This window comes from Ammospiza caudacuta, chromosome 1 (genome assembly GCF_027887145.1).
Source record: "Ammospiza caudacuta isolate bAmmCau1 chromosome 1, bAmmCau1.pri, whole genome shotgun sequence".
In the NCBI taxonomy this organism is placed as follows: domain Eukaryota; kingdom Metazoa; phylum Chordata; class Aves; order Passeriformes; family Passerellidae; genus Ammospiza; species Ammospiza caudacuta.
In genome coordinates, this window is record NC_080593.1 from 82,885,235 (window position 1) to 82,904,972 (window position 19,738).

General features: G+C 41.4%; 2 protein-coding genes across 4 annotated transcripts; one reads left to right on the forward strand and one right to left on the reverse strand.

Annotated features, from left to right (window-relative positions):
• Positions 1-1,218: 1,218 nt before the first annotated feature.
• Positions 1,219-9,239, reverse strand: CCT5 (chaperonin containing TCP1 subunit 5). Its single transcript, XM_058809433.1, has 11 exons — positions 9,087-9,239; positions 8,092-8,152; positions 7,833-7,997; positions 7,131-7,329; positions 6,197-6,389; positions 5,168-5,317; positions 4,722-4,841; positions 4,160-4,345; positions 3,016-3,153; positions 2,457-2,637; positions 1,219-1,497 (listed from the first exon to the last, which is right to left on the reverse strand). The coding sequence occupies exons 1-11, from the start codon at positions 9,189-9,191 to the stop codon at positions 1,370-1,372; spliced, it is 1,626 nt and encodes a 541-aa protein (XP_058665416.1). The 5' UTR covers positions 9,192-9,239; the 3' UTR covers positions 1,219-1,369.
• Positions 9,240-9,470: 231 nt separating this feature from the next.
• ATPSCKMT (ATP synthase c subunit lysine N-methyltransferase) lies at positions 9,471-19,308 on the forward strand. Of its 3 annotated transcripts, none has more exons than XM_058814761.1 (5): positions 9,471-9,600; positions 10,003-10,274; positions 12,216-12,353; positions 13,094-13,144; positions 17,956-19,308. In XM_058814761.1, exons 2-5 carry the CDS (start codon positions 10,008-10,010, stop codon positions 18,151-18,153), a joined length of 654 nt encoding a protein of 217 aa, XP_058670744.1. In that variant the 5' UTR covers positions 9,471-9,600; positions 10,003-10,007; the 3' UTR covers positions 18,154-19,308. The 3 variants fall into 3 exon arrangements, with proteins under 3 accessions (XP_058670744.1, XP_058670752.1, XP_058670761.1); XM_058814769.1 differs by having other exon boundaries at positions 9,491-9,568; XM_058814778.1 differs by lacking the exon at positions 9,471-9,600 and adding an exon at positions 9,696-9,911.
• The last annotated feature ends 430 nt before the right edge of the window (positions 19,309-19,738 follow it).

Sequence of the window (19,738 nt, forward strand, 5' to 3'; positions counted from 1 at the left end):
TCTGTATTAAGCAGCTGTTTACAGCCAAAACCTGTGACTGTGTAGGGCTTGGACAGCAAAGGGGGTCCAACCACGCCAAGGGACAGAAGATCAAACACCAGTAAAATTGGAATAGCTGTTTTCTCACTTCCTTTCTATCACATCCACAACTTCACTATGAGGTGAAAGGGGTACATTAGTACAAGTACACTGCTCCCTTTCAAGTTCTAGCTACAGCTTTCCTTTTTTATTAGCAAAGTATGAGACAGCTCCACACAAGTCCAGGTATTTATGGGTTTCTGGAGTCACACTTAAAACACTGAACAGATTCAGAATGCCAGAGCTTGGCAGCAGTAAAACTGATAAACTGTTGTTGTCTATTGAACTGCATCTAAATGAAGCTAATTTGGGAAGAGGTAAAAGAGTAATGATAAAACACTCACTACTAATTTTTTTATCAATGACAAAGCTTTGCACGATTTATCCTCAAACAGTTCTAGAAATAAAACCAGTCTTGTAATTAGTAAACTTGTTTCTACCCTTCCTCCTCTATCAACACTCACTGAAGAGTTTTTTTTTTGACTCAAGTGAGGTAGTCACAGCAAAAACCAATCAGAACATGACCTGCTAGCAAACATTGGCCGGCGAAGAGCTTCCCCTGCCCTATGTAACACAAGCAATGCTGAGTTGGTATTTGTAACACTTCCCTCACTATTGAAATCTTCAAAGAAATTAGACATTAGTTCTGGTCTACCACTTGTTTCTTGCTGGTTGTTTCACGGCCAAGGCACCTTACTAATCAATGTTACTCTGCCACTCTCAGATTGTACTGGGGACCTTTCAGTAAGTGCACTCAACTGTGGTACTACAGACAAAGTTCTGGGAAAAACCCTCACCTGGATGAATGTGTATACCCCTGGGAAAAAACCTTCCTTAACCCTCATAAATCTGGAAGAGGACAAGGAGAAAAAACTGAAGCAACTGGAAGCATGGAAGACGGCTCCTTTAAATGCTCCGACTGAAACCTCATACTTAATATATTTAACATATGAGAATTATTGGAGGCTAAAATAATTGGTTAATATTTAATTAATTAGTTTAAGGAACAATGGAAAACTACCCATTAAATTTAATGCTGTATAATTTTTGTTTTCCCTATACATTCAGGAAGTATTTTCTATGAATATTTACATCTGTCTAAGAAAAGATGCAACAGTACTTATGAAACAAGTCTTGAAATCACCAGTGCTAAATTGTTTTATTTCCAACAACTAGCCATTACAGTATGTGAAACAAAAAGTGTCCAGAATAAATAGCTGAAGATGAAGCATCAGAATACTACCATCTTTGCTACTGCTGTGGCCCCTTAATGTTTCCTGCTTTTCAACCTTCACTCTTCGGATTCTCCAGGCCTACGGATATCATCAATCTTCAGGATCATTCTAACAACCTGAGTCGCCAGAGAAATCTGCTGCTTCTTGCCAATCAAGGTTTCTATAACATGCTGCTGCTTCATATCTGCCAAAAGGAAGCAGAAGAATTAGACACCCTCATGAAATCTAGACATAACACTTCAACTGTAAGTGTTAGTAATTAGTAACAATAAATTCCACATAATTTCAAAGAACATTCTGAAATTACTACTCTTGGCCACTGTGGTTTACAAACATAATTTGTACAAACTAGAGTTTTACATCTAGGTTCCTACCAAAGATCCTCGGACATTAAGAGAGACCTCTTAGCCCAACTAGGTTGTGCTTTTCCAGAGGTAATGCAGAATGGTGAAAAGCTAGATTTCCATACACATATGTTAAAAGCACCCTAAAAGCTGAGCAAATGCTAAAGAAGTGAAAGGTCAAATGCCACCAAACAGGAACACCCCATCAAAGAAGGATTATGAATGCACAAATTTCAGTTTACCACATTCTTTTCTCAAAAAAACCAACAGAATAAATAAGAAGGTGAAAAGTATAGATTCAGTTGAAAATAAGGTTTTATACACTGGCTTCTTAGTCTTCAGGTTTATATATGCAGACGTATTGGTGAGAACATCATTGTCTACAAATATTTCCTGCCTTTTGTTTACTTCTTCACAAGCTGTTTCTCAAAACAACCATTTTAGGACTGCAGTGTAACCTGGATCACTAAAACTGCAGTATTTAAAGCACAGCCTGCTTACCTCATCCTAAGAACAGCCTTCCTTCCTGTACTACAAGATCAGTCAACATCTTCAATTAATCTTGCCACAAAGAAGAGGTTTTAAGACAATTATACATTTTCCTCCTGGCAGACATAAATGTGCTCTCCAAGCACATTCCCATTTATTATGGCAAGGCACAAGAGTTAGATTATGGCAAGGCACAAGAGTTAGAATAAACCAAGTGATGCACAGGTTTAAAAAAAACCACAGTGAGCATTTTGAGCTTTTGAGAAATAAAAGCTTTTATGCTCCCCCTTCTCCATGCTGCAGTTCTTACCATTTGTTCCTTTCTGCAAACAGTCAATGCCCAGGGCAGGATTATTTTCTTTCACCTGCCTCGCCCGCACTTCGGTCATTGTCTGTATTGGATTCATACCACTGTTCTCGGAGAGGGCCATGGGAATTACCTCCAGGGCATCTGCAAAAGCTCTCACAGCATACTGTTCCAAAGATGGGCACTAGAGGAAAAGAAATTCAAATTCATATGCTATTAAACTCCAATGTTAGTAAAAGCATATTTTCACAATAGATATAAAATACATACACACAATAAGCAGATTTTATTTGGAATATAGTAAGTAAACAAATACCTCTGAATGATAACTACTCGAAAATTAAAAAAAAATTAAACTGCTCCGAGCACAGAAGGATAAAAAGCAGTGGTAATGACTTTTTACAGAGACAGGAAGGGTAACTTCTAACACTGGTTATGATAGAATGTCAGAAAAGCACATGTTACGGAACTTTCTGAAAAATCTTTGAAGTTCTTTTGGAATTTCTTAAACCAGGCTCAATAGTTCATACACTAAAGAAAATGTTAACTGTTCCTTTCTTACCTTATCTGCTGCCTCACTGACTGCCAAGGCACAAGATATTTCAGCTGCACCACCACCGTACACAATCCGATTGTCACGAACGAGATTCCGGATTACACACAAGGCATCGTGAAGGGAGCGCTTCGCTTCTTCAATGATCTGCAATTACACAACAGCGTGTGTTTGATACAGTACACACATCTGAAGGCTGTGAAGGTGCAGTTCCTAATACAGATGTGGAAACTGCAAATAAACTCTTAAGATTTTTTCATGGCTCCAATGCAGCTGTACTATTGCTATGTTATACTATTTAAAAATAGAGAATGTTAGACATCCAGAGGCAAAGAATATACATATGCATAAAAACACACTGTTATTTGTTAAACCTGTAATTTGAAATATCAAAAACATGAAAAGGTTCTCAATTTTGCTTATTTACAAGACACAAAACACTGAGCTTGAAATGCCAACATTATTATCAGACTGCAGTTTCTGTCCACTTCTCATTTGAACAGATGTAGGAGATTTAACAAAAACACTAACTTTTAAAGCAGTATTTCTGTTTCTTACAAAAAAATTTCAGACTACAGTATGCTCTTTTTTTCCAAAGGTTTTTCATTTAAAGTAGGACTTGACCTATAGCCAATATAATTTAACACTAACAGTGCAACCAAAATCCAGTTGAAGCACATAAGCATTTCAAGTGGTCACAATTCGAGGGGAGTGGGGTATATAGGGTGTGGGGATATACAGTTTGCAGTACATTGGTGTTTTTATTTGAAATTATCTTAACTGGACTAAATCAGAAGCGATACAACTAGGTCTACAATAAAACCAAATCTGTCAAAGATGCTAATATGTCTTTACTCATAAAAGTGACCCTGTAATGAGAAAAAAATATTAAGAGTATCCACAGGTAAAAGCATTTCTATATTTATGAACTATATGGTCTAACAGAGAGAAAAGTAAAGTTTTAGTTTAAAAACACAGCATGCAAATCTAACAAGTTACTTCTGACACACAGTCCTGACTGCCTACAAGCCTTACTCCTTTCCTACTTACCCACACTGCAAGGAATATGTAGACGAAGTCAAGAAGAGTGTACTAATACGTTTTACAAGGAAACTACACATTCTGCAACTATGTATCAAAGCAAGCATCTCACCATTTTATTTCCTCCCCTAATGAAAATGGTCACAGCTCTGGAGTTCTGACACTGTTCGATGAGGAGCATTCTGTCCTTGGTTGTTCCGAAGGAGATCTCTCTGACGACACCTGCAAATCCCAGTTTCTCTGCCGTGAGCTCGCAGAAGCGCGGCACGATGCGCCCTCCCGTTGCAATGGCGATTAACTGAAGTTAAACAGCCATGAGTTACTTTAACAGGATTTTTTCATGTTTTTCAGAACATAAAACTAGTGGAAAAGCATCTGTCACAATGCCTACTCCAAGTGCTTCAGCCAATGTTTTGTTTCTGCCAATGGCAGGACTAAAGCAGAAACTTTCCAAGACACCTAAAACTTTTATTAAGTACTATATATATGCTCCAATTATAAACCATAATCCCCTCCATGGTAGGTTTTTCTCACAAATCCCCAATGATTTTTCTCCAACAGCCACCCATATACACAATTATGCAGTGATACCCAGAAAGCCTGAACTTTTAGCTGGTGCAGCCTATTACTTCATAAATGTTTTAACAACTGGTGCAAAGCTCAGTTTTACTTACTTCTAATTCAGGTCCACCAACCCAACGAACAGCAGGCAGCTCATTCTGGAGCAGCAAGTGATTTGCCTCATCATCAAAACCCCATTGGCAAATGGCAAGGTTTGCACCAGTGTCTTTTATCTAAAAACAACACAAATCATCAACCTTCTGATCAGAACTAACAAAGGAATGAAAAACATTCTTTGTGGTTTTAATTCTCCCAATTTTCTCAAAAGACAATTCTCAAGAAGAACCCTCTGGCACACACAGAGATCAAAATATATTTTGAACCAAGTTGGTATCTCTTTCTTACATTATATTATCTTTGATTCACAGCATTACAACTGCTTGTATGTTGCTTCCCACCAGGATTAGCAGCTCCTTTACAGGAGCAAATCAATGCACTATGCTGTTTTTTTCTAAAGGCTATGAAAGACAAAGAAAACAGAAATAATCCTAAAGGCTACCTGCTTCACCATCTCTTCAAACTTCTCTTTTTCATATTTCTGCAGTGCCTTGTAATCATCCACAGATGTGACATCAAGCTTATGTTTGGTTTTAGGCTTAGGTGGTTCAAATGGACAAGTAAGGATGGCAATTTTAGCATCTTTTAGCTCCTGGGCAATTAAAAAAAAAAAGATTTATGACCTGATTAACATTTTTTTTTGTATTTGCAAAGCATACAGATGTGTCTTTATAAACACAAACACATGAACAAATGTGAAGATCATTTGAGTTACTCTAAAGTTAACTAAGTATAACTAAATAATTCTATCAATAGTCTCAATAAACCACTTAGAACAAATTCCATAGCTCCAAGACACTGTTTAAGCCCTTAACCATCTTTACCAGTTATGCCTTTTTATGGTTTAATGCTTAAAAAACAAAAGATAAATTAAATGAAACCATCCCTATCCACTGTGACCACTGAGAACACCACTCATCTTTGTAACAACTTTTCAACTATTACATGACCATTATTTTCTACTAGTCCTCCTTTATATAGGATAAACATGGGTACCTGCTAGATGAATATTTTAGAGCAGTAGCTTTCTTGAAGTAGACTGCTCAAAGACTTGGAGACCTTACCTACACCAAACATAAAACAAGGACAGCTTCTGGGGTGTTCCAAACAGGACAAAATGGCAATTCATAAAGGTTTAGAATCTTGACACAGCATTGCACTAAGCATATCCACACCAGGGATAATTATTTCTACATAAAACAGAATCCTGCACCTATCCTCACTCAGCAGTACAGTAATTCCTCCCTTTCACCACACTTTCTCAATATTGTTGTAAATTCTAACTTGATGTCTTCCAATATGAAAAATTGCATGCTCCTTGCCCCTTCCTCTGTTGATATATTGGTGAAAAGCCAAGCTAAACCACAAGACTGTGTAAATACTTAATAAATGCTAGAGTGACACTTGAGGGAGGCTAGAAACTCTTATTTAAGCCAATACACACAAGAGACACACCAAGAACATGACTTACTTTAGGCATCTGTGGATGACTGAAATCTTTATCCACAATCACTCCTTTAACCAACTGTGTATCTTCCAGTCTACCACCCACTTTGCCTTGCACTTTGATCAGCTCAAAATCAACATCTTTCCGTTCCATGTCTGCCACTGTCAGTACAGCATTCACAGCAATCTCTGCCATTTGCCGGTGACAGCGGTTCACTCTAGGTTTGAACAAAATACAATCAAGTTGTACTCCATTTCCACCATTTGGGAGAAAAAGGTGATTCTATCAATCAAACAGCAAGAAGTACCACTACAGCAGTCAGCTTTTGCACAGTGTCTTAAAAGAGGGGGTCCTGCTTGTTTTTTCACACAAACAGAAGGTGCTGGCCATGGCAGAAAACCAAACACACAGCATGGTTGGTGTGAGGGACCTCTGTCAATGGAGTCTCAGCACAGATTTAGAACAAGTCAGGAGAACCTGCTACTCAAGAACATTCAAGAAACAGAAACCACGTGTAAGACAACTCTGCAAGGGAAGCCCTTCCAATGTCTGAATTTATCCATTTACACATAGAACCCAGAAAGGAAAAGAAACTTCTTAACCATCCTAAGTTAAAATATTTTTAGCGGCAAAAAACCCAAAAGATGACTCGTTACTATTTTGAGCAGATTCACATTGCTTTTGGAACCTGATATGATGCAGAACCTGGAACTACAGGTTAGAATGAAATTGATGCTGCAGTTGTTTAACTTCATGGAATTGACCCTTTGGAGACAAAGGATTCACAATTTCTTACCCTGAGACAGGAGTTCATGGAGGAATTAGCCACAACAAAACACAGAAGAGCCTTCAGCAACACTCCAATAACATAAATAAAACACCAGGATTTCTCCTTCCCAAGCAGAAAGTTTTCAATGGAAGGGTAAATATTCATTCAATATTCACTTTTGTGACTTACACTTTAGAGCCCAGAGTTGTCTTTGCTGTCTGGATCAGAGGCTCAATGTTCTGTGGATCAACTGGGAAGCTGTCACTGATTTTGTCTAGATGCTCAATAGCAATGCGTGCTGCCTGCTCATAACCATCTGCTATCCTGATGGGGTGGATGCCTCGGTCCAGCAGCTGCTCAGCCTGTTCCAGTAATGCCCCAGCCAGAACTATTAAAAAAAACAACAAAAAACCCCACTTTTATTCTTGATTGGAACATAATTTTAAGTATATTATCAACAGATTAAACAGCACATTTTCTGATTTTTCTGCAATGCTTAAAAGAGTTCAAGGTCTCCTAAATAACAAAAAACCATGAAAACCCCTACTTGCTTTGCTTAGCAAGAAAACCACATTATGTTAAGACCAAAATGAAGTACAGGCATCATGGCAGGACAGGGCGACTACAGAAGAAAATTATGCAAAAATTTTTGAAAGTATCAAAGGGGCTCTCAGCACTATCTTAAAATGTAACCAAATTTTAAAAAGACACAAAAGGCTTCTTCCTGATTAGAAGACTTCTCATACAAGAACTGACAGGAATACTGCAACAATAAATACTCCAAAGAAGTGCTACAGAAAAGCTACTGTTATTTCTCACATTTTTTTTAATAGCTGAAGCAGCTTGATTTTAAACTTGAAAAAGGAAGCTAAATTTCAAACACTTTCTTACCAACGACTCCAGTAGTTCCATCCCCAATTTCATCATCCTGAGACTTAGCCAGCTCCACCATGAGTTTGGCTATCTGGTGATCCACATCCATCATATTCAGGATGGTAGCACCATCATTTGTCACAGTCACCTCACCATCCTTGTCCACCATCATTTTGTCCAAGCCTAAAAAATGTATGTTCAAAGGATGAAGGAAAATTTTGAAAATTCCCCCACAACAAGTACTAAGAGAGAACCACTAAAAGTTTTTTATTGTTACCATTGGGCCCAAGCGATGTTCTCAGAGTACTTGCTACAGCCTTTGCTGCCATTATGTGAGACTGTAAAACAAAGGATAACAAAGCCAGAAGTTAAATCATTATCATGCATTCCGAAATCACAATATTAAGCTAAGGAAAACATAGTGAGTAGTGCAAACGTTGTGATACAACTGACAACAATTATGAAAAAGAACTGGTATGTGTGTACTGGTCTTATGACAGAAACTTTTCCTATGCCTTTTCTTGTATTGCTTGTGCTGGCTCTGCTAAAGCATTAAAAAGCAGAGCAGGCAAATGACGGCTCTAATGCTCAAAAAAGGGAGCAACTGAAGCCGGCAAGGCTAAAAAGAGAAGGCAGTGCAATGGCAGCGCAATTTTACCCATCACAGAATCATCACAGGATGGCGTGGCTTGGAAGGGGCCTTTAAGATCATCCAGATCCCACCGTCTGTCAGGGGCAGAACACCTTCCACTAGACCAGGTTGCTCAGTGCCCCATACACTTCCCTGAACACTGCCAGGAACGGCACATCCACAACCTCTCTCTTCCAGCGTCCGCTCCCATATTCTGTCGGGATTTGTGCCACCCGCACTCAGCCCCGGCCTTCCTTCAGCGGCCGAGCTTTAGGCTGCGTTCTGAGGGAGGGGGCACCGGGGAGTGGGGCAGGAGCCACGGGGAGGGACGCGCTGCGCCCATGGGGGTGATGGCCCCAAAGCCCCGCAGCCGGGGGGCGGATCCACGCCGTGCCGCGGATTCCCAGCCCCAGGGCCATGCCTTCTCTCTTCCTCCATCTCTCCCCCGCTAACGGGCCTAGTCCAGGCTCCATCCGCCCTGTGCCTCGGGCAGGGCTGGCGCTGAGCGCGGCAGCGCCTCGCCCCAGGGGCTCCATCCTCCCGCGGCAGCATGGCGCGCTACAGCACAGCACAGCATGGAATGGCGCGGCCCAGCCAGCGCGGGCCCGCGGGCGGCCCCGGCGGCCGCCCCGCTCGCTCACCTTGAGCGCCTCCAGCCCCATGAGGCGCGTCTTGCGCTCCTGGTCCTTGAGGATGAGGAAGGGCCGCCCATACTCGTCAAACGCCAGAGTCCCCATGGCCGACATGGCTGCACCGCCTGCTCCGACCGCCGCCGCCCGCGCGCACCGCCCGGAAGCCGCCGCGCCCGCCGCGCCACTGCGCGCCGCCCCGCGCCTGCGCACCCGCTACAGCCGCGCCTTATTTCGCGGACGGGAGCTTTGTGGCGCCCCCAGAGGAGCCTTCTGGAAGCCGCCCGGCCCGGGGGAGGAGCGCGGCGCTGGCGGCCGCACGCCCCGGCTCACGGGGGCGGGGAGGGAAGGAAGGATAGGAGGGCGTACCGAGCGCGGGCGCCGGGTGAGGTAGCAGCGGGCTGCGCCGGGTGACGTGAGGGCGGAGGAGGGAACAGACACACACGCGGTGGAAAAGTGTGCGCGGCGCTTCTCTCCGGAGCGCCTTCGGAAAGGTTTCGGTCCTCCACCCCGTCTTAGTGAAGTGGTACTGCCCTTCCCAATAACTGTTGCAGGCCGAGCATAAGGCGGGGTTGGTCACTGGCGATTAAGAGTGTGTGTGTGGCGGGTGTCGCTGTGTCCCAGGGAAAAGTTCCTCCGCAAAGGAGGAGCAGTAACGCCAGGACGTGTTCCCATGGCGGGCAGGTCCCTACCTGCGCTGCCCTTGAGCTGCTCGGGGCGCGCTGCTGCCCGCCTGTGTGGAGGGCCAGGAGTTTAAATGGGAACCGCATTCCTGCCCCCTCGTGCCGCTGCTTTCCGGCAGCTGTAGCGTTTCCTTGGGATCGGCTGAAGTGTAGGGTGGGTTTTTTTCATCTCTTACGTTGTAGCTCAAGATACTGAATTGCCTGAAGTGAGTGAAAACACTGTCTGTCCGTCCGTCTGTCCCCAGGCGCGATGTGCCCGGCGCTGGCGAAGGCGGCCCCGCAGGAGGAGGGCGAGGGCGGCTCCCGCAGGAGCGGCTGGGGCCTGCTGGTCACGGCCGGCCTGGGGGGCACCCTGGTGGTCCTCTATGCTGTGGCCACCCCCTTCGTGAGCCCGGCCCTGAGGAAGGTGTGCCTGCCCTTCGTGCCTGCCACCGCCGAGCAGATCCAGAATGTGCTGAAAATGTTGGAAAACAGAAGCGGCTCCCTAGTTGACATTGGTAGTGGGGATGGCCGCATTGTAAGTTAAGGATGTTGCCTTCTTTTTAGATCACCTCTTAAAAAAGTCCCACAGTGCTGGGGCTGCCTTTTCTCACACTTAAAAATGTCTTGTCTTAGGCATCTGGTGGTTGTGTCTGAGCCTTATGGAAAGGATAAAAGCTGAGAAAGGTTTACATTCAGTAAACCTTACCTTTTGATGGGTAATAAATAGCTTTTGCTGCAATCTTACCTGTAGCTTGTCCAAGATAGTGGACAAAATGTCATTGTGGTGACTGGAGGAGGGAGTAACAGTGCACTCACTTGAAAAGATGCTGTCAGAGTCTTGGTACTGATTGCAAAAGAGCTGTGATTCCACAAAGGTGTGTAGCTGCAGCAAGTGAGGCTGTGAGATGTTTAATGTATAAAGGTGTTAGAAGTGCAAAAAGAAACGGGCAGTGAGCGATGGGTTATAAAAATTAAAATCCTGGTGTGGTTAGAACTGTAGTCCTCAAACCTTCGTTTGAAGCACTGGTGGCTTCCCCACTTCCCAATCCATGTGGTGAAACTAGAATAAACACCGAGAGAGAGAGCGAGAACACCAATGGAGAGAATCATGGAAGAAAAAGTGATACTGTGTTTCCAGGGTACTGCTTGAGCCCCAGTTTGTGAAATGTGGTGAGGATATAGTAGAAAATTGTGTGATGTGTTTTTTCTTTTTTTACTGTGATGTATTGTGTGCTTTTTTGTAACTATCTGCTTCAAGCCAGAGTTAGCAACAAGGTGGTGGTTTTTGATGGAAACACACGAGTTCTTGAACGCTATCTTTGTCCATGTTTTATGTGAATGAGTCAACTATTTGTCCATGCAAAAAAAAATGATTTGGAACTCCAAATCTGTGAAGAATGTGTGAATTGTGCCTGGGTAGGAAAAACACCAAAAAACTTAGGCATGAGATAAGTGCAGTTTCTGATGCCCTCTGTGAGGCATTGTGGCTGCTGACTCTCATCAGAGGTATTTAATTTCAATAGGTTCTGTGTCATTAATTCTTATATATTGTATAGGTGCCTAAATGGAGACTATTTGGAAAGCCAGGTGCCTAAAAAGGAATGCTTGGTGCTTCCTTGATGCATCTGTCCTGAAAAAAGTCTGTTCTGATGCTTTTAATTATTTAGCACTTACTCAGGTGGAATCAGTGGATAAATATGAAGATGTTTGCCACATTTCCAAGTGTGGTAAAAGTGTCAGGTTCTTTTTGGGGAATTTGCAAGTGCTCTGTGCATGGTGAAAGATGCATTATTTTAACAGTGTGAAATATATAGTCTAGGTAAAGCTGAGAAGTTCTGTTAAGAAATGTGTACTTTCTGATTTCACCTTGGTTGTTTTGTAATTGATAGTTCATCAGGCCATTGCTGATTAGAAGTTTGCAGTAGCCTTTTAAATTTTGTTTTAAACCTTTTATTCTAGAAATCAGTGCACTTTAATTTTTTTTTTCAATGTAGATCAAGATAGCTTTCACACTCTTTCTATTGGTATGTCATTTTGGCTCTGATTCAAGGGCTGCTCACTTGCCTATCCCTTGCTGCTTTTCAAATAAGTGGTCTAATTTTGAGCATTTTTGCTTGTGAGTTGCATTGTTCTCTCTGTGATCAATGTTGGTTCTATTCAATTCCAAGACACTCTAATGAATGTGTTAATTTAAACTTTTATATGAATCATAGATGTACTGCAAGCTCACAGCTTTGCCCTTGAATGTTTGTTTTCATTTTGTTTGCCCGGCTATATTTCAGTCAGGACTAGCAATAGTAGTAAAATGTAGTTTTGAATTTTTTGTTCACTATACAGCTGATCTGTTGGGTGTTAAACCCAGGGTGACTTAGGAAAGTGCTTTCCTTTGATTTATATTTTAAATAAAACTGTGTGCTTCTCTTTAGGTGAATAGACTTTTATGTTTCAAAGTGAAGATTTATTTTCTTTCTTGTAGGTGATAGCAGCTGCAAAAAAGGGATTCCAGGCTGTTGGCTATGAATTGAATCCCTGGCTAGTCTGGTACTCCAGATATCGTGCCTGGAGAGATGGAGTACATCAGAACACCAAATTTTATATTTCAGACTTATGGAAGGTAAGTAGTGAATTGTGTAAGAAGAGATCTGGGATGATTGAGAGATTTTATAAGTTTGGAAATACTTTCCTGAAAAAGCTGAAATGCTGTCTGACCACAAGGTGCTGTACTGGGCTTTGAGCAGAGTCCTTGTGCTGGGAATCTGGTTTCTTTGGGCTCAGTGTGCTGTTCTGCTGCTTTTGGGCTTTATTCAAGCGCTTCCTTTATCAGCAGGGGCTCCTTGAGCCAGCCTGGGCCTGATGAATTATGTGGGAGGGTTTTTTTGGCTGTGGGGGTGTTTGTGTTCAGAGAGGAACACAGGAGGACTTGATGGTGCTGAGTGGAAGAACTCAGTCATTAGAATGCCTGGGAAGTTTTTATAGCTAGCTAACATTTAACAAAAGAAGGGGTGAACTTAAAGCATACATGATTTTATCATATACTGGAGTTGTGAAAATAACTCTTTAGTTATTAATAAAATCTTATTGGTGTTTTCTAAATTAATGCTTTCTGTGCTTCTAGAATTGCTATTCCATGTTCTTGGCAAGAACAGTAGAAGTTTTTTGCTGTTCAGCAGTATAAATTTTCTTTATGTGGAAATTTTTGTGATGAAAAATTGGTAAGGGATCTCCTTACATATTTTTGGTCTAAATCCCTGTTGAAGGAAGTGCAGCTAGAGGGATTAGGAGAAAAGAATGGTGAGAATGTCTGTAACTGTAAATGCCATTTTCAATAAGATTTGTTCTCAAATTTTATTTTAGGTTTCTTTTTCCCATTATAGAAATGTTGTTGTTTTTGGAGTACCTCAAATGGTAAGCTTACTATTTATTTTTTATTTTTATTATATTATTCTATTTTATTATACTGTTTAATTATTTGTTACAATGTTTAATTACTTTAATTAAACATTGTAACAAATAGTGTACAAGTAGTGCACATACATTAATCTGCAAAATGAATTAACCTGCAGATGGTCAAAGGCAGTCAGTAATAATTATAGAATCATAGAATGTTAAGGGTTGGAAGGGACCTTAAACATCAAGTCCCAAGCCCCCTGTGCATCGGATACCTCCCATTAGACCAGGTTGCAGCCTGGCTTTGAACACTGCAGGGTTGGGGCTTCCAGAAACTCCCTGGGCAACCTATTCCAGTGTCTCACCACCCTCACAGTAAAGAATTTCTTCATAATGTCTAATTGAAATTTCCCCTTTCAGTTTTTTTCCGTTCTCTATTGTCCTATCTCTGCAGTTCCTGATGAAGTGACCCTCTCCAGCTTCACCAGGAGATTCCTCCCTGTAGGCTTCCTTCTGATATTGGAAGGTTGCTATAAGGTCTGCATACAACCTTCTCTTCTCTAGTTCCAAACCCCCTGCCATGAGCACAGGGACACTTCTGACTAGACCAGATTCCTCAGAGCTCCATCCAGCCTGGTTTGAACAATTCCATGGCTGGGACATCCACGACTTCTCTGGGCAACCTATTCCATTGCCTCACCACCCTCATGTGAAGAATTTCTTCCTAATACCAATCAAAACCTACTCTCTTTCAGTTTGAAGCCCTTCCCCCTTGTCCTGTCACTACCTGTGCCTGTGGAAGGTCCCTCTCTCCATCTTGTAGGCTCCCTTCCGTGCTGGGGGCTGCAGTTAGGTTCCCCTGAAGCCGTCTCTTTTCCAGGCAGAACAAACCCAATTGTGTCATCCTGTGCTTCTGTATTGCTTGTTCCTTGGCTAAGGCAGGTGTCAGATGCAGTGAGTGAAGAGCTTTATGTGATGCCATACCATACAGCATACACTGAAAACATTTCTGCAGCACTAACAGGAAGCATAATAAACCTTCCCATTCTGTGGTGTTTTTGTTTGCTTGTTTGTTTTTTTTTTTTCACCAGGCACCAGGGGTAAACCTCTACTTCAGATTCCAATTGTAACTCGTATTGGAAACTGAAGTGGGTAAGGGTGGGGTATTAGTGAGCACCGGGGCGTTCCTCTTGCTGCCAAGAGCTCCCTTGCTGAGTTCCGGCAGGGGGCACTGGAAACGTTCGGAATTGTGGTCAGGAATTCTGCCGTTGCACCGAGGGGAAAAGCCCTGGTGGGGAAAGCTGGCTCAGTAAAGTAGGAATAAACAAATGCCCTGGGAAAATGTGAGTAAATCCAGTAGAAATACTGAGTTAACTTTTAAATGTAATAAAGTGGGACGCATTAGTAACAGCTGTGATAGAAAGGGTAGCTGTAGGGCTCAGAATAACTTTTGTAGATCCAGTAAATACTAAGTTAAATTCTTTCAGCAAAAGAACTGTCATAAATGCAACAGATGCAAACATATGGACCTCTGTGTTTTCTGAGCATTTGTTTACTTATTATCCCCTTTGAATTTACTTCGGAAGATGTTAATGCTCAGCCTCCTGAATGGCTAAATTAATTTTCTAGAAACCTTAATACATTTCTTCTTTTTTGCTGAGAAACAATAGATCTTTTTAGCTTTTTTAATAATGCTGGCCTGATTTGATGCTTTCACACAGTGCTTTTATTTCAGCTCTGAGATTAGCTTTAAAAACCTGAATTTACTGATCTTCAGGGAAGATTAAGACCTCTCTTGTTCTTGCAGGCATCTGGGGGAATGTGTGTTTGTTTCTGAGTTATTGCAGAGAGACACTTGTTCAGGGTAGGATGATGGAATTCTTGCCAGGTTGTTCATGTTTGCAGCTCCTGTGTATTTTAACTGATTACATACTGTAAAAAAGCTTTACTAAACTATGTATCCATGTTGACACACCAAAAAATTCCCCCAAACCCTGGCTTCACATAAAATACAGTATGATTGTAACACCTAATGTAACTGATATATTTAGCTTAAAAACTAGTTTGACTGGTTCAGGGATATAATTATTTTTGGCCGAACTTAGCTGAATTATTAATGATTTTTTCTAATTTGTGCTAATATGGATATGCAGTGTCACTAATTTTCGTAATTGCTCCTAAAAAATAGTATATGTCTATATTTATATTTTCTGTAAATTTTTTTTTCTGGTGTCTCAACTCAGTTTAAGCCCACTTTGTTACTTTAGGTAACTAAGTGGGCTTATTTTTCTAGTTTGTTGAAGGTGCTTGTAGGCTTATTCTAGTTGTTTAAGGCAGCAAAAATGTTAAAAAGCATTTGTAGTGTGGATGAAATCAGAGCCTTAAAAATATTTGGAGATAACTCTTTGGTATATTAGATCTATGACTGTAATTTTCCTAAAATATTCCATTGTTAGCTTAAATGTAGCTATAATAGGATATTACATCAAAGGCACACCCTGAATGTATGTGATAGTGAAAGCTCTTTGCAGCCTTTAGGAAATACCTTTTCTTTAGTCAATCTTATTTTCTAATACTGTTCTTTTGGGTTTTATTTCTTTCATCTTTTTTATGAAATTTTATGTATTTTTGTCTTTGTGACTGAAATTCAGCTAAATTTGTTAATAACTCCTGCCCTTTAAATTTTTTTAATATTTAAACATTACATCATGATAACCAAAGTAAATAGTGTTTTACATGTAACAGAAGTAGCCTGTTAAAATTACTCATTCAGATACATACAATATGTAAGAATAAAAGGAACTCCAAATGGATGTGTGCTGCTGATCTGCTTAAACATACCATCAAACTTTGCCAAAGGACAGAAGTGGCTAAATCTGTTAGGTTTCTCTTTTTTTCCTAGAACATAATCGCTATCTCGGGTGGAAAAAAATTTGCGAAACACTTCTTAGAAAAAGAGCATTTGACTGGTCAGGGTGTTCTGTTCTAGGAAAGTAGTGATATTTCCTCTGACTTTCATATCCTCTCAATTTTTGTGAATAGAGGAAAGCTGGACTGTAGGTATTCAACCAGGGAGAGTTGCTATGTGACACGGTGCCCCTCAGCATCCTGCTCTCTACACTGGGGAGGGATGGATTTGGTGGATGGACTGTTCACTGGATAAGGAGTTGTGTGGATAGCTGTATTCATAGGGTAGTGGTCAATGTCTCAATGTCCAGATGAAGATCAGCTACAATTGGTGTCCTTCAGGGGTCTGTATTAGGAGCAGTCCTGCTTAATGTCTTCATCAATAGCATAAAACAATGGGATTGAGTACACTCTCAGAAAAATTTGCAGATTTTGCAGATGCACCAAGCTGAGTGGTGCAGTTGACATGCCTGAAGGACAGGATGCCATCCAGAGGGACCTGGGCAAGCAGTGAGCCCCTGGGAATATTGCGAGGTTTAACAAGACCAAGTGCCAGGTGCTGCACCTGGGTCAGGGTAGCTCTAAGTACCAACACAGGCTGGGGAATGAACAGAGCAGGGCAGCCCTGCCCAGAAGGACTTGGGAGGTGCTGGTGGATGAGAGGCTGGACAGGACCCAGCCATGAGCACTCACAGCCCAGAATGCCAAACATGTCCTGAGCTGCATCCAAAGCAGTGTGGGCAGCAGGGGAGGGAGGGGATTCTGCCCCCCTCATCTGCTCTGGTGGGACCCCACTTGGAGTGCTGCATCCAGCTCTGGGCATCCCATCACAAGAGGGATGTGGATGTGTTGGAGTTGCTCCTTTCCTGGAGGCAGGCTGAGAGAATTGGGGTGATTCACCCTGGAGAAGACTTGACTCTGGGGAGTGGCCTTTTAGTACTTAAAGGGGGCTTGTAAACAAGGTGGGGACAGACTTTTCAGTAGGGGCTGTAGGGACAGGACAAGGGGTAATAGTTTTAAACTAAAAGATGGCAGATTCATTTTAGATATAAGTAAGAAAAATTTTATGAATACAATGGTGGAACACTGGAACAGGTTGCTCAGAGAGGCAGTGGATGGGGCCTGGATGGGGCTCTGAGCACCCTGATCTAGTTTAAGATGTCCCAGCCCATGGCAGGGGTGTTCAACTAGACTACCTTTAATCGTCCCTTAAATCCAAACCATTCCATGATTCTAACTTCTCTTTCATGGAGTGCTGAAGAAGGGATTCACATGCCTATGTTAACAGGTTGTGAATTCGACTAACCTCAATTTCAGTATTATTTAATGTAACAGTATTTTACCACAGACTGACAGCAGAATTTTTGCTTTGGGTTGTTGTCTGTGTGATGTTTTGAGTGTCCCAGGATTGGTCTTGCAGTTAAACTGTAAATTTTGAGCTTTTGAATATCACACAATAGCTCATGAACCTTGGGGTTTCATAAATAGCTTAAATTCAGGGGGTGGAATTTTCATTCCCTCAGAGAAGAATCCCACTGAAGAGAATTATGAATTGGAACATGCAAAGTCTTTTGCCTGCAGTTGTGGGGGTTTTTTTGTTAGTTTGTTGTTGGTTTTTTTTGTTTGTTTGTTTGTTTTTTAATTTAATTTAAGGGATAATTTATGGGCTTTGATTTAATTTTTAGATCTTAAAGTTATGATTTCCTTGATCTCACCAACTGAGGCCCCAAGAACCATTTTCTGCTTTTAGATATTCTTTGTCAAGGCATCAAAGCCAAAATACATATCACAAATACTTTCCTAAGATTTAAAAAAAAAAAGTTACTCAAGTCTTGGATTTCTCTTGAACACCTGAATTAGATTCTGGAGAGAATGCTCTTGTTTTTTACTGTTTCTGAGAGGTTTTTCTTGTAACTCAACAGATGCCACAGCTGGAGAAGAAGCTAGAGGAAGAACTTGAATGTAATGCCAGGATCATTGCGTGTCGCTTTCCTTTCCCTTGCTGGATTCCAGATCATACTACTGGAGAGGGAATAGACACTGTGTGGGCCTACGATTTGAAACATTCTAGAGCATGTGAAACAAAAAGCTTGGAAATTACACCAAAGACAGAATCTTAAATATTGAATTTGGTTTCCCACAGAAATTTTTAGCTTTGACTGGACCTGTTGAAGATAAGATTAACATGGAGAGGGCCCTGGCATATGAAGATGTGAATTCACTGTAAGAACTCAAGTACAGTGGCTGTCTGAAAGCACACAAAGGTTACTGAAAGGTGTAGTTAAATGGCTTAATATGGTGTTCTGGTTTAACTCCATCTAGCAGTGGAGTACCACACAGATGTTCACTCGCCCCGGTCCACAGACTACCACAGAGGGATGGGAAAAAAAACTGAAAAAAAGGTCATACCCATGACCATGGACTGAGATAGGAATAGTTTAATAATTTTTAATAATAATAACAACAAGAACAAGAGACAAGTAAAACCCAAGAAAGATGAGTGATATACAGTACCCTTGCTTAGCACCCACTGATGGATGCCCACCCCATCCCAGAGCAGCGACTGCCAACTCTCCCCAGTTTATATACTGGACATGATGTTCTGTGGTGTGGAATATCCCTTTGGCCAGTTCAGCTCAGCTGTCCTGGCCATGCTTCCTCCTGGCTTCTTGTGCACCTCCTTGTTCTCAGAACATGAGAAACTAAAAAGTCCTTGGCTTGGAGTAAGTGCTGCTCAGCATCAACTAAAACCATTAGTGTATTATCAACATTAGTCTTTTCTACCACAGTGCTGTACCAGCTAATAGGAAGAAAATCAACTCCCAGCTGAAAGCAGAACATGTAGTTAGTCAAAATTTGAAAAAGTTTTTTAGAAGAGGAAAACTTCAATATGGAAAAGGGTTTAGAATATAAGTTCAAATGTTCAAATTTGTGAACTTTATATATACATTCTTTTTGACCCTACAGAGCATTTGGTATTGGTGTTGGAATGATGTGCAAGTGTCTTCTAAAATGTATTTCCAAAATGTCTGAATTTTGTATGCCAAGTACATAGTGCTGCATACACAAAACTGGTCCAGATGGAGTATGATGATGACACCAATGTTTCACACCACAGCCTTGAATGTGTACTTTTGAAAGTTGAATATGACAAAATGGGCAAATATCATAAGTTGTTCATTAACACAAGTGCTGCCTCTGATTATATTAATGTTTTTTTATTTAACTTGTATTCTCTTTTAGCATTTGCTGGAAAATAAACTCCAAGTAAGCCACTCCCCTTCTCCTGTACGTCTTCAGTAAGGGAGTGGCAAAAGCAGAACTTGTGGGTTGAGGTAGCAATTTACTGAAAGCACAAAGCAAGAATAAGACATGGCACAGTATCAACAGAAATATTAACAGTAAAAGAATACAAAAAGAAGGTATTTTAGTGACAAAAACTGAGGACACAATCTACTGGAAGCATCCACCATTATTCTTGTTTCACCACTGAAACAAGAATAATGGTGGATGCTTCCACTAGATTGTGTCCTCAGACCAAAGGCAGCATAAGGGCTTGGCAGGCAAAATGGCCAGCTCCCAGTGGAGCACGAGTGTTTTCCTTGGAAACCGTGCCCTCCACCGATGGCATGCATGGTACAGAGTAACAACTTGGTCATGGCACTAAGCTCTGACCCCTTTCTGCAACCAGGACCACTTGTTACA

Bases quoted from the DNA above. Each gene is read 5' to 3' on its own strand.
- CCT5 (XM_058809433.1), bottom strand. From the start codon at position 9,191: ATGTCGGCCATGGGGACTCTGGCGTTTGACGAGTATGGGCGGCCCTTC. The intron at 3,154-4,159 runs GTGAGATGCTTG...GTGTAATTGCAG, and splicing joins TTAGGGGAGGAAATAAAATG to ATCATTGAAGAAGCGAAGCG. The intron at 2,638-3,015 runs GTAAGAAAGGAA...CTTTTCCTCTAG, and splicing joins TCAGTGAGGCAGCAGATAAG to TGCCCATCTTTGGAACAGTA.
- ATPSCKMT (XM_058814761.1), top strand. From the start codon at position 10,008: ATGTGCCCGGCGCTGGCGAAGGCGGCCCCGCAGGAGGAGGGCGAGGGC. The intron at 10,275-12,215 runs GTAAGTTAAGGA...TCTTTCTTGTAG, and splicing joins GTAGTGGGGATGGCCGCATT to GTGATAGCAGCTGCAAAAAA. The intron at 13,145-17,955 runs GTAAGCTTACTA...GTAACTCAACAG, and splicing joins TTTTTGGAGTACCTCAAATG to ATGCCACAGCTGGAGAAGAA.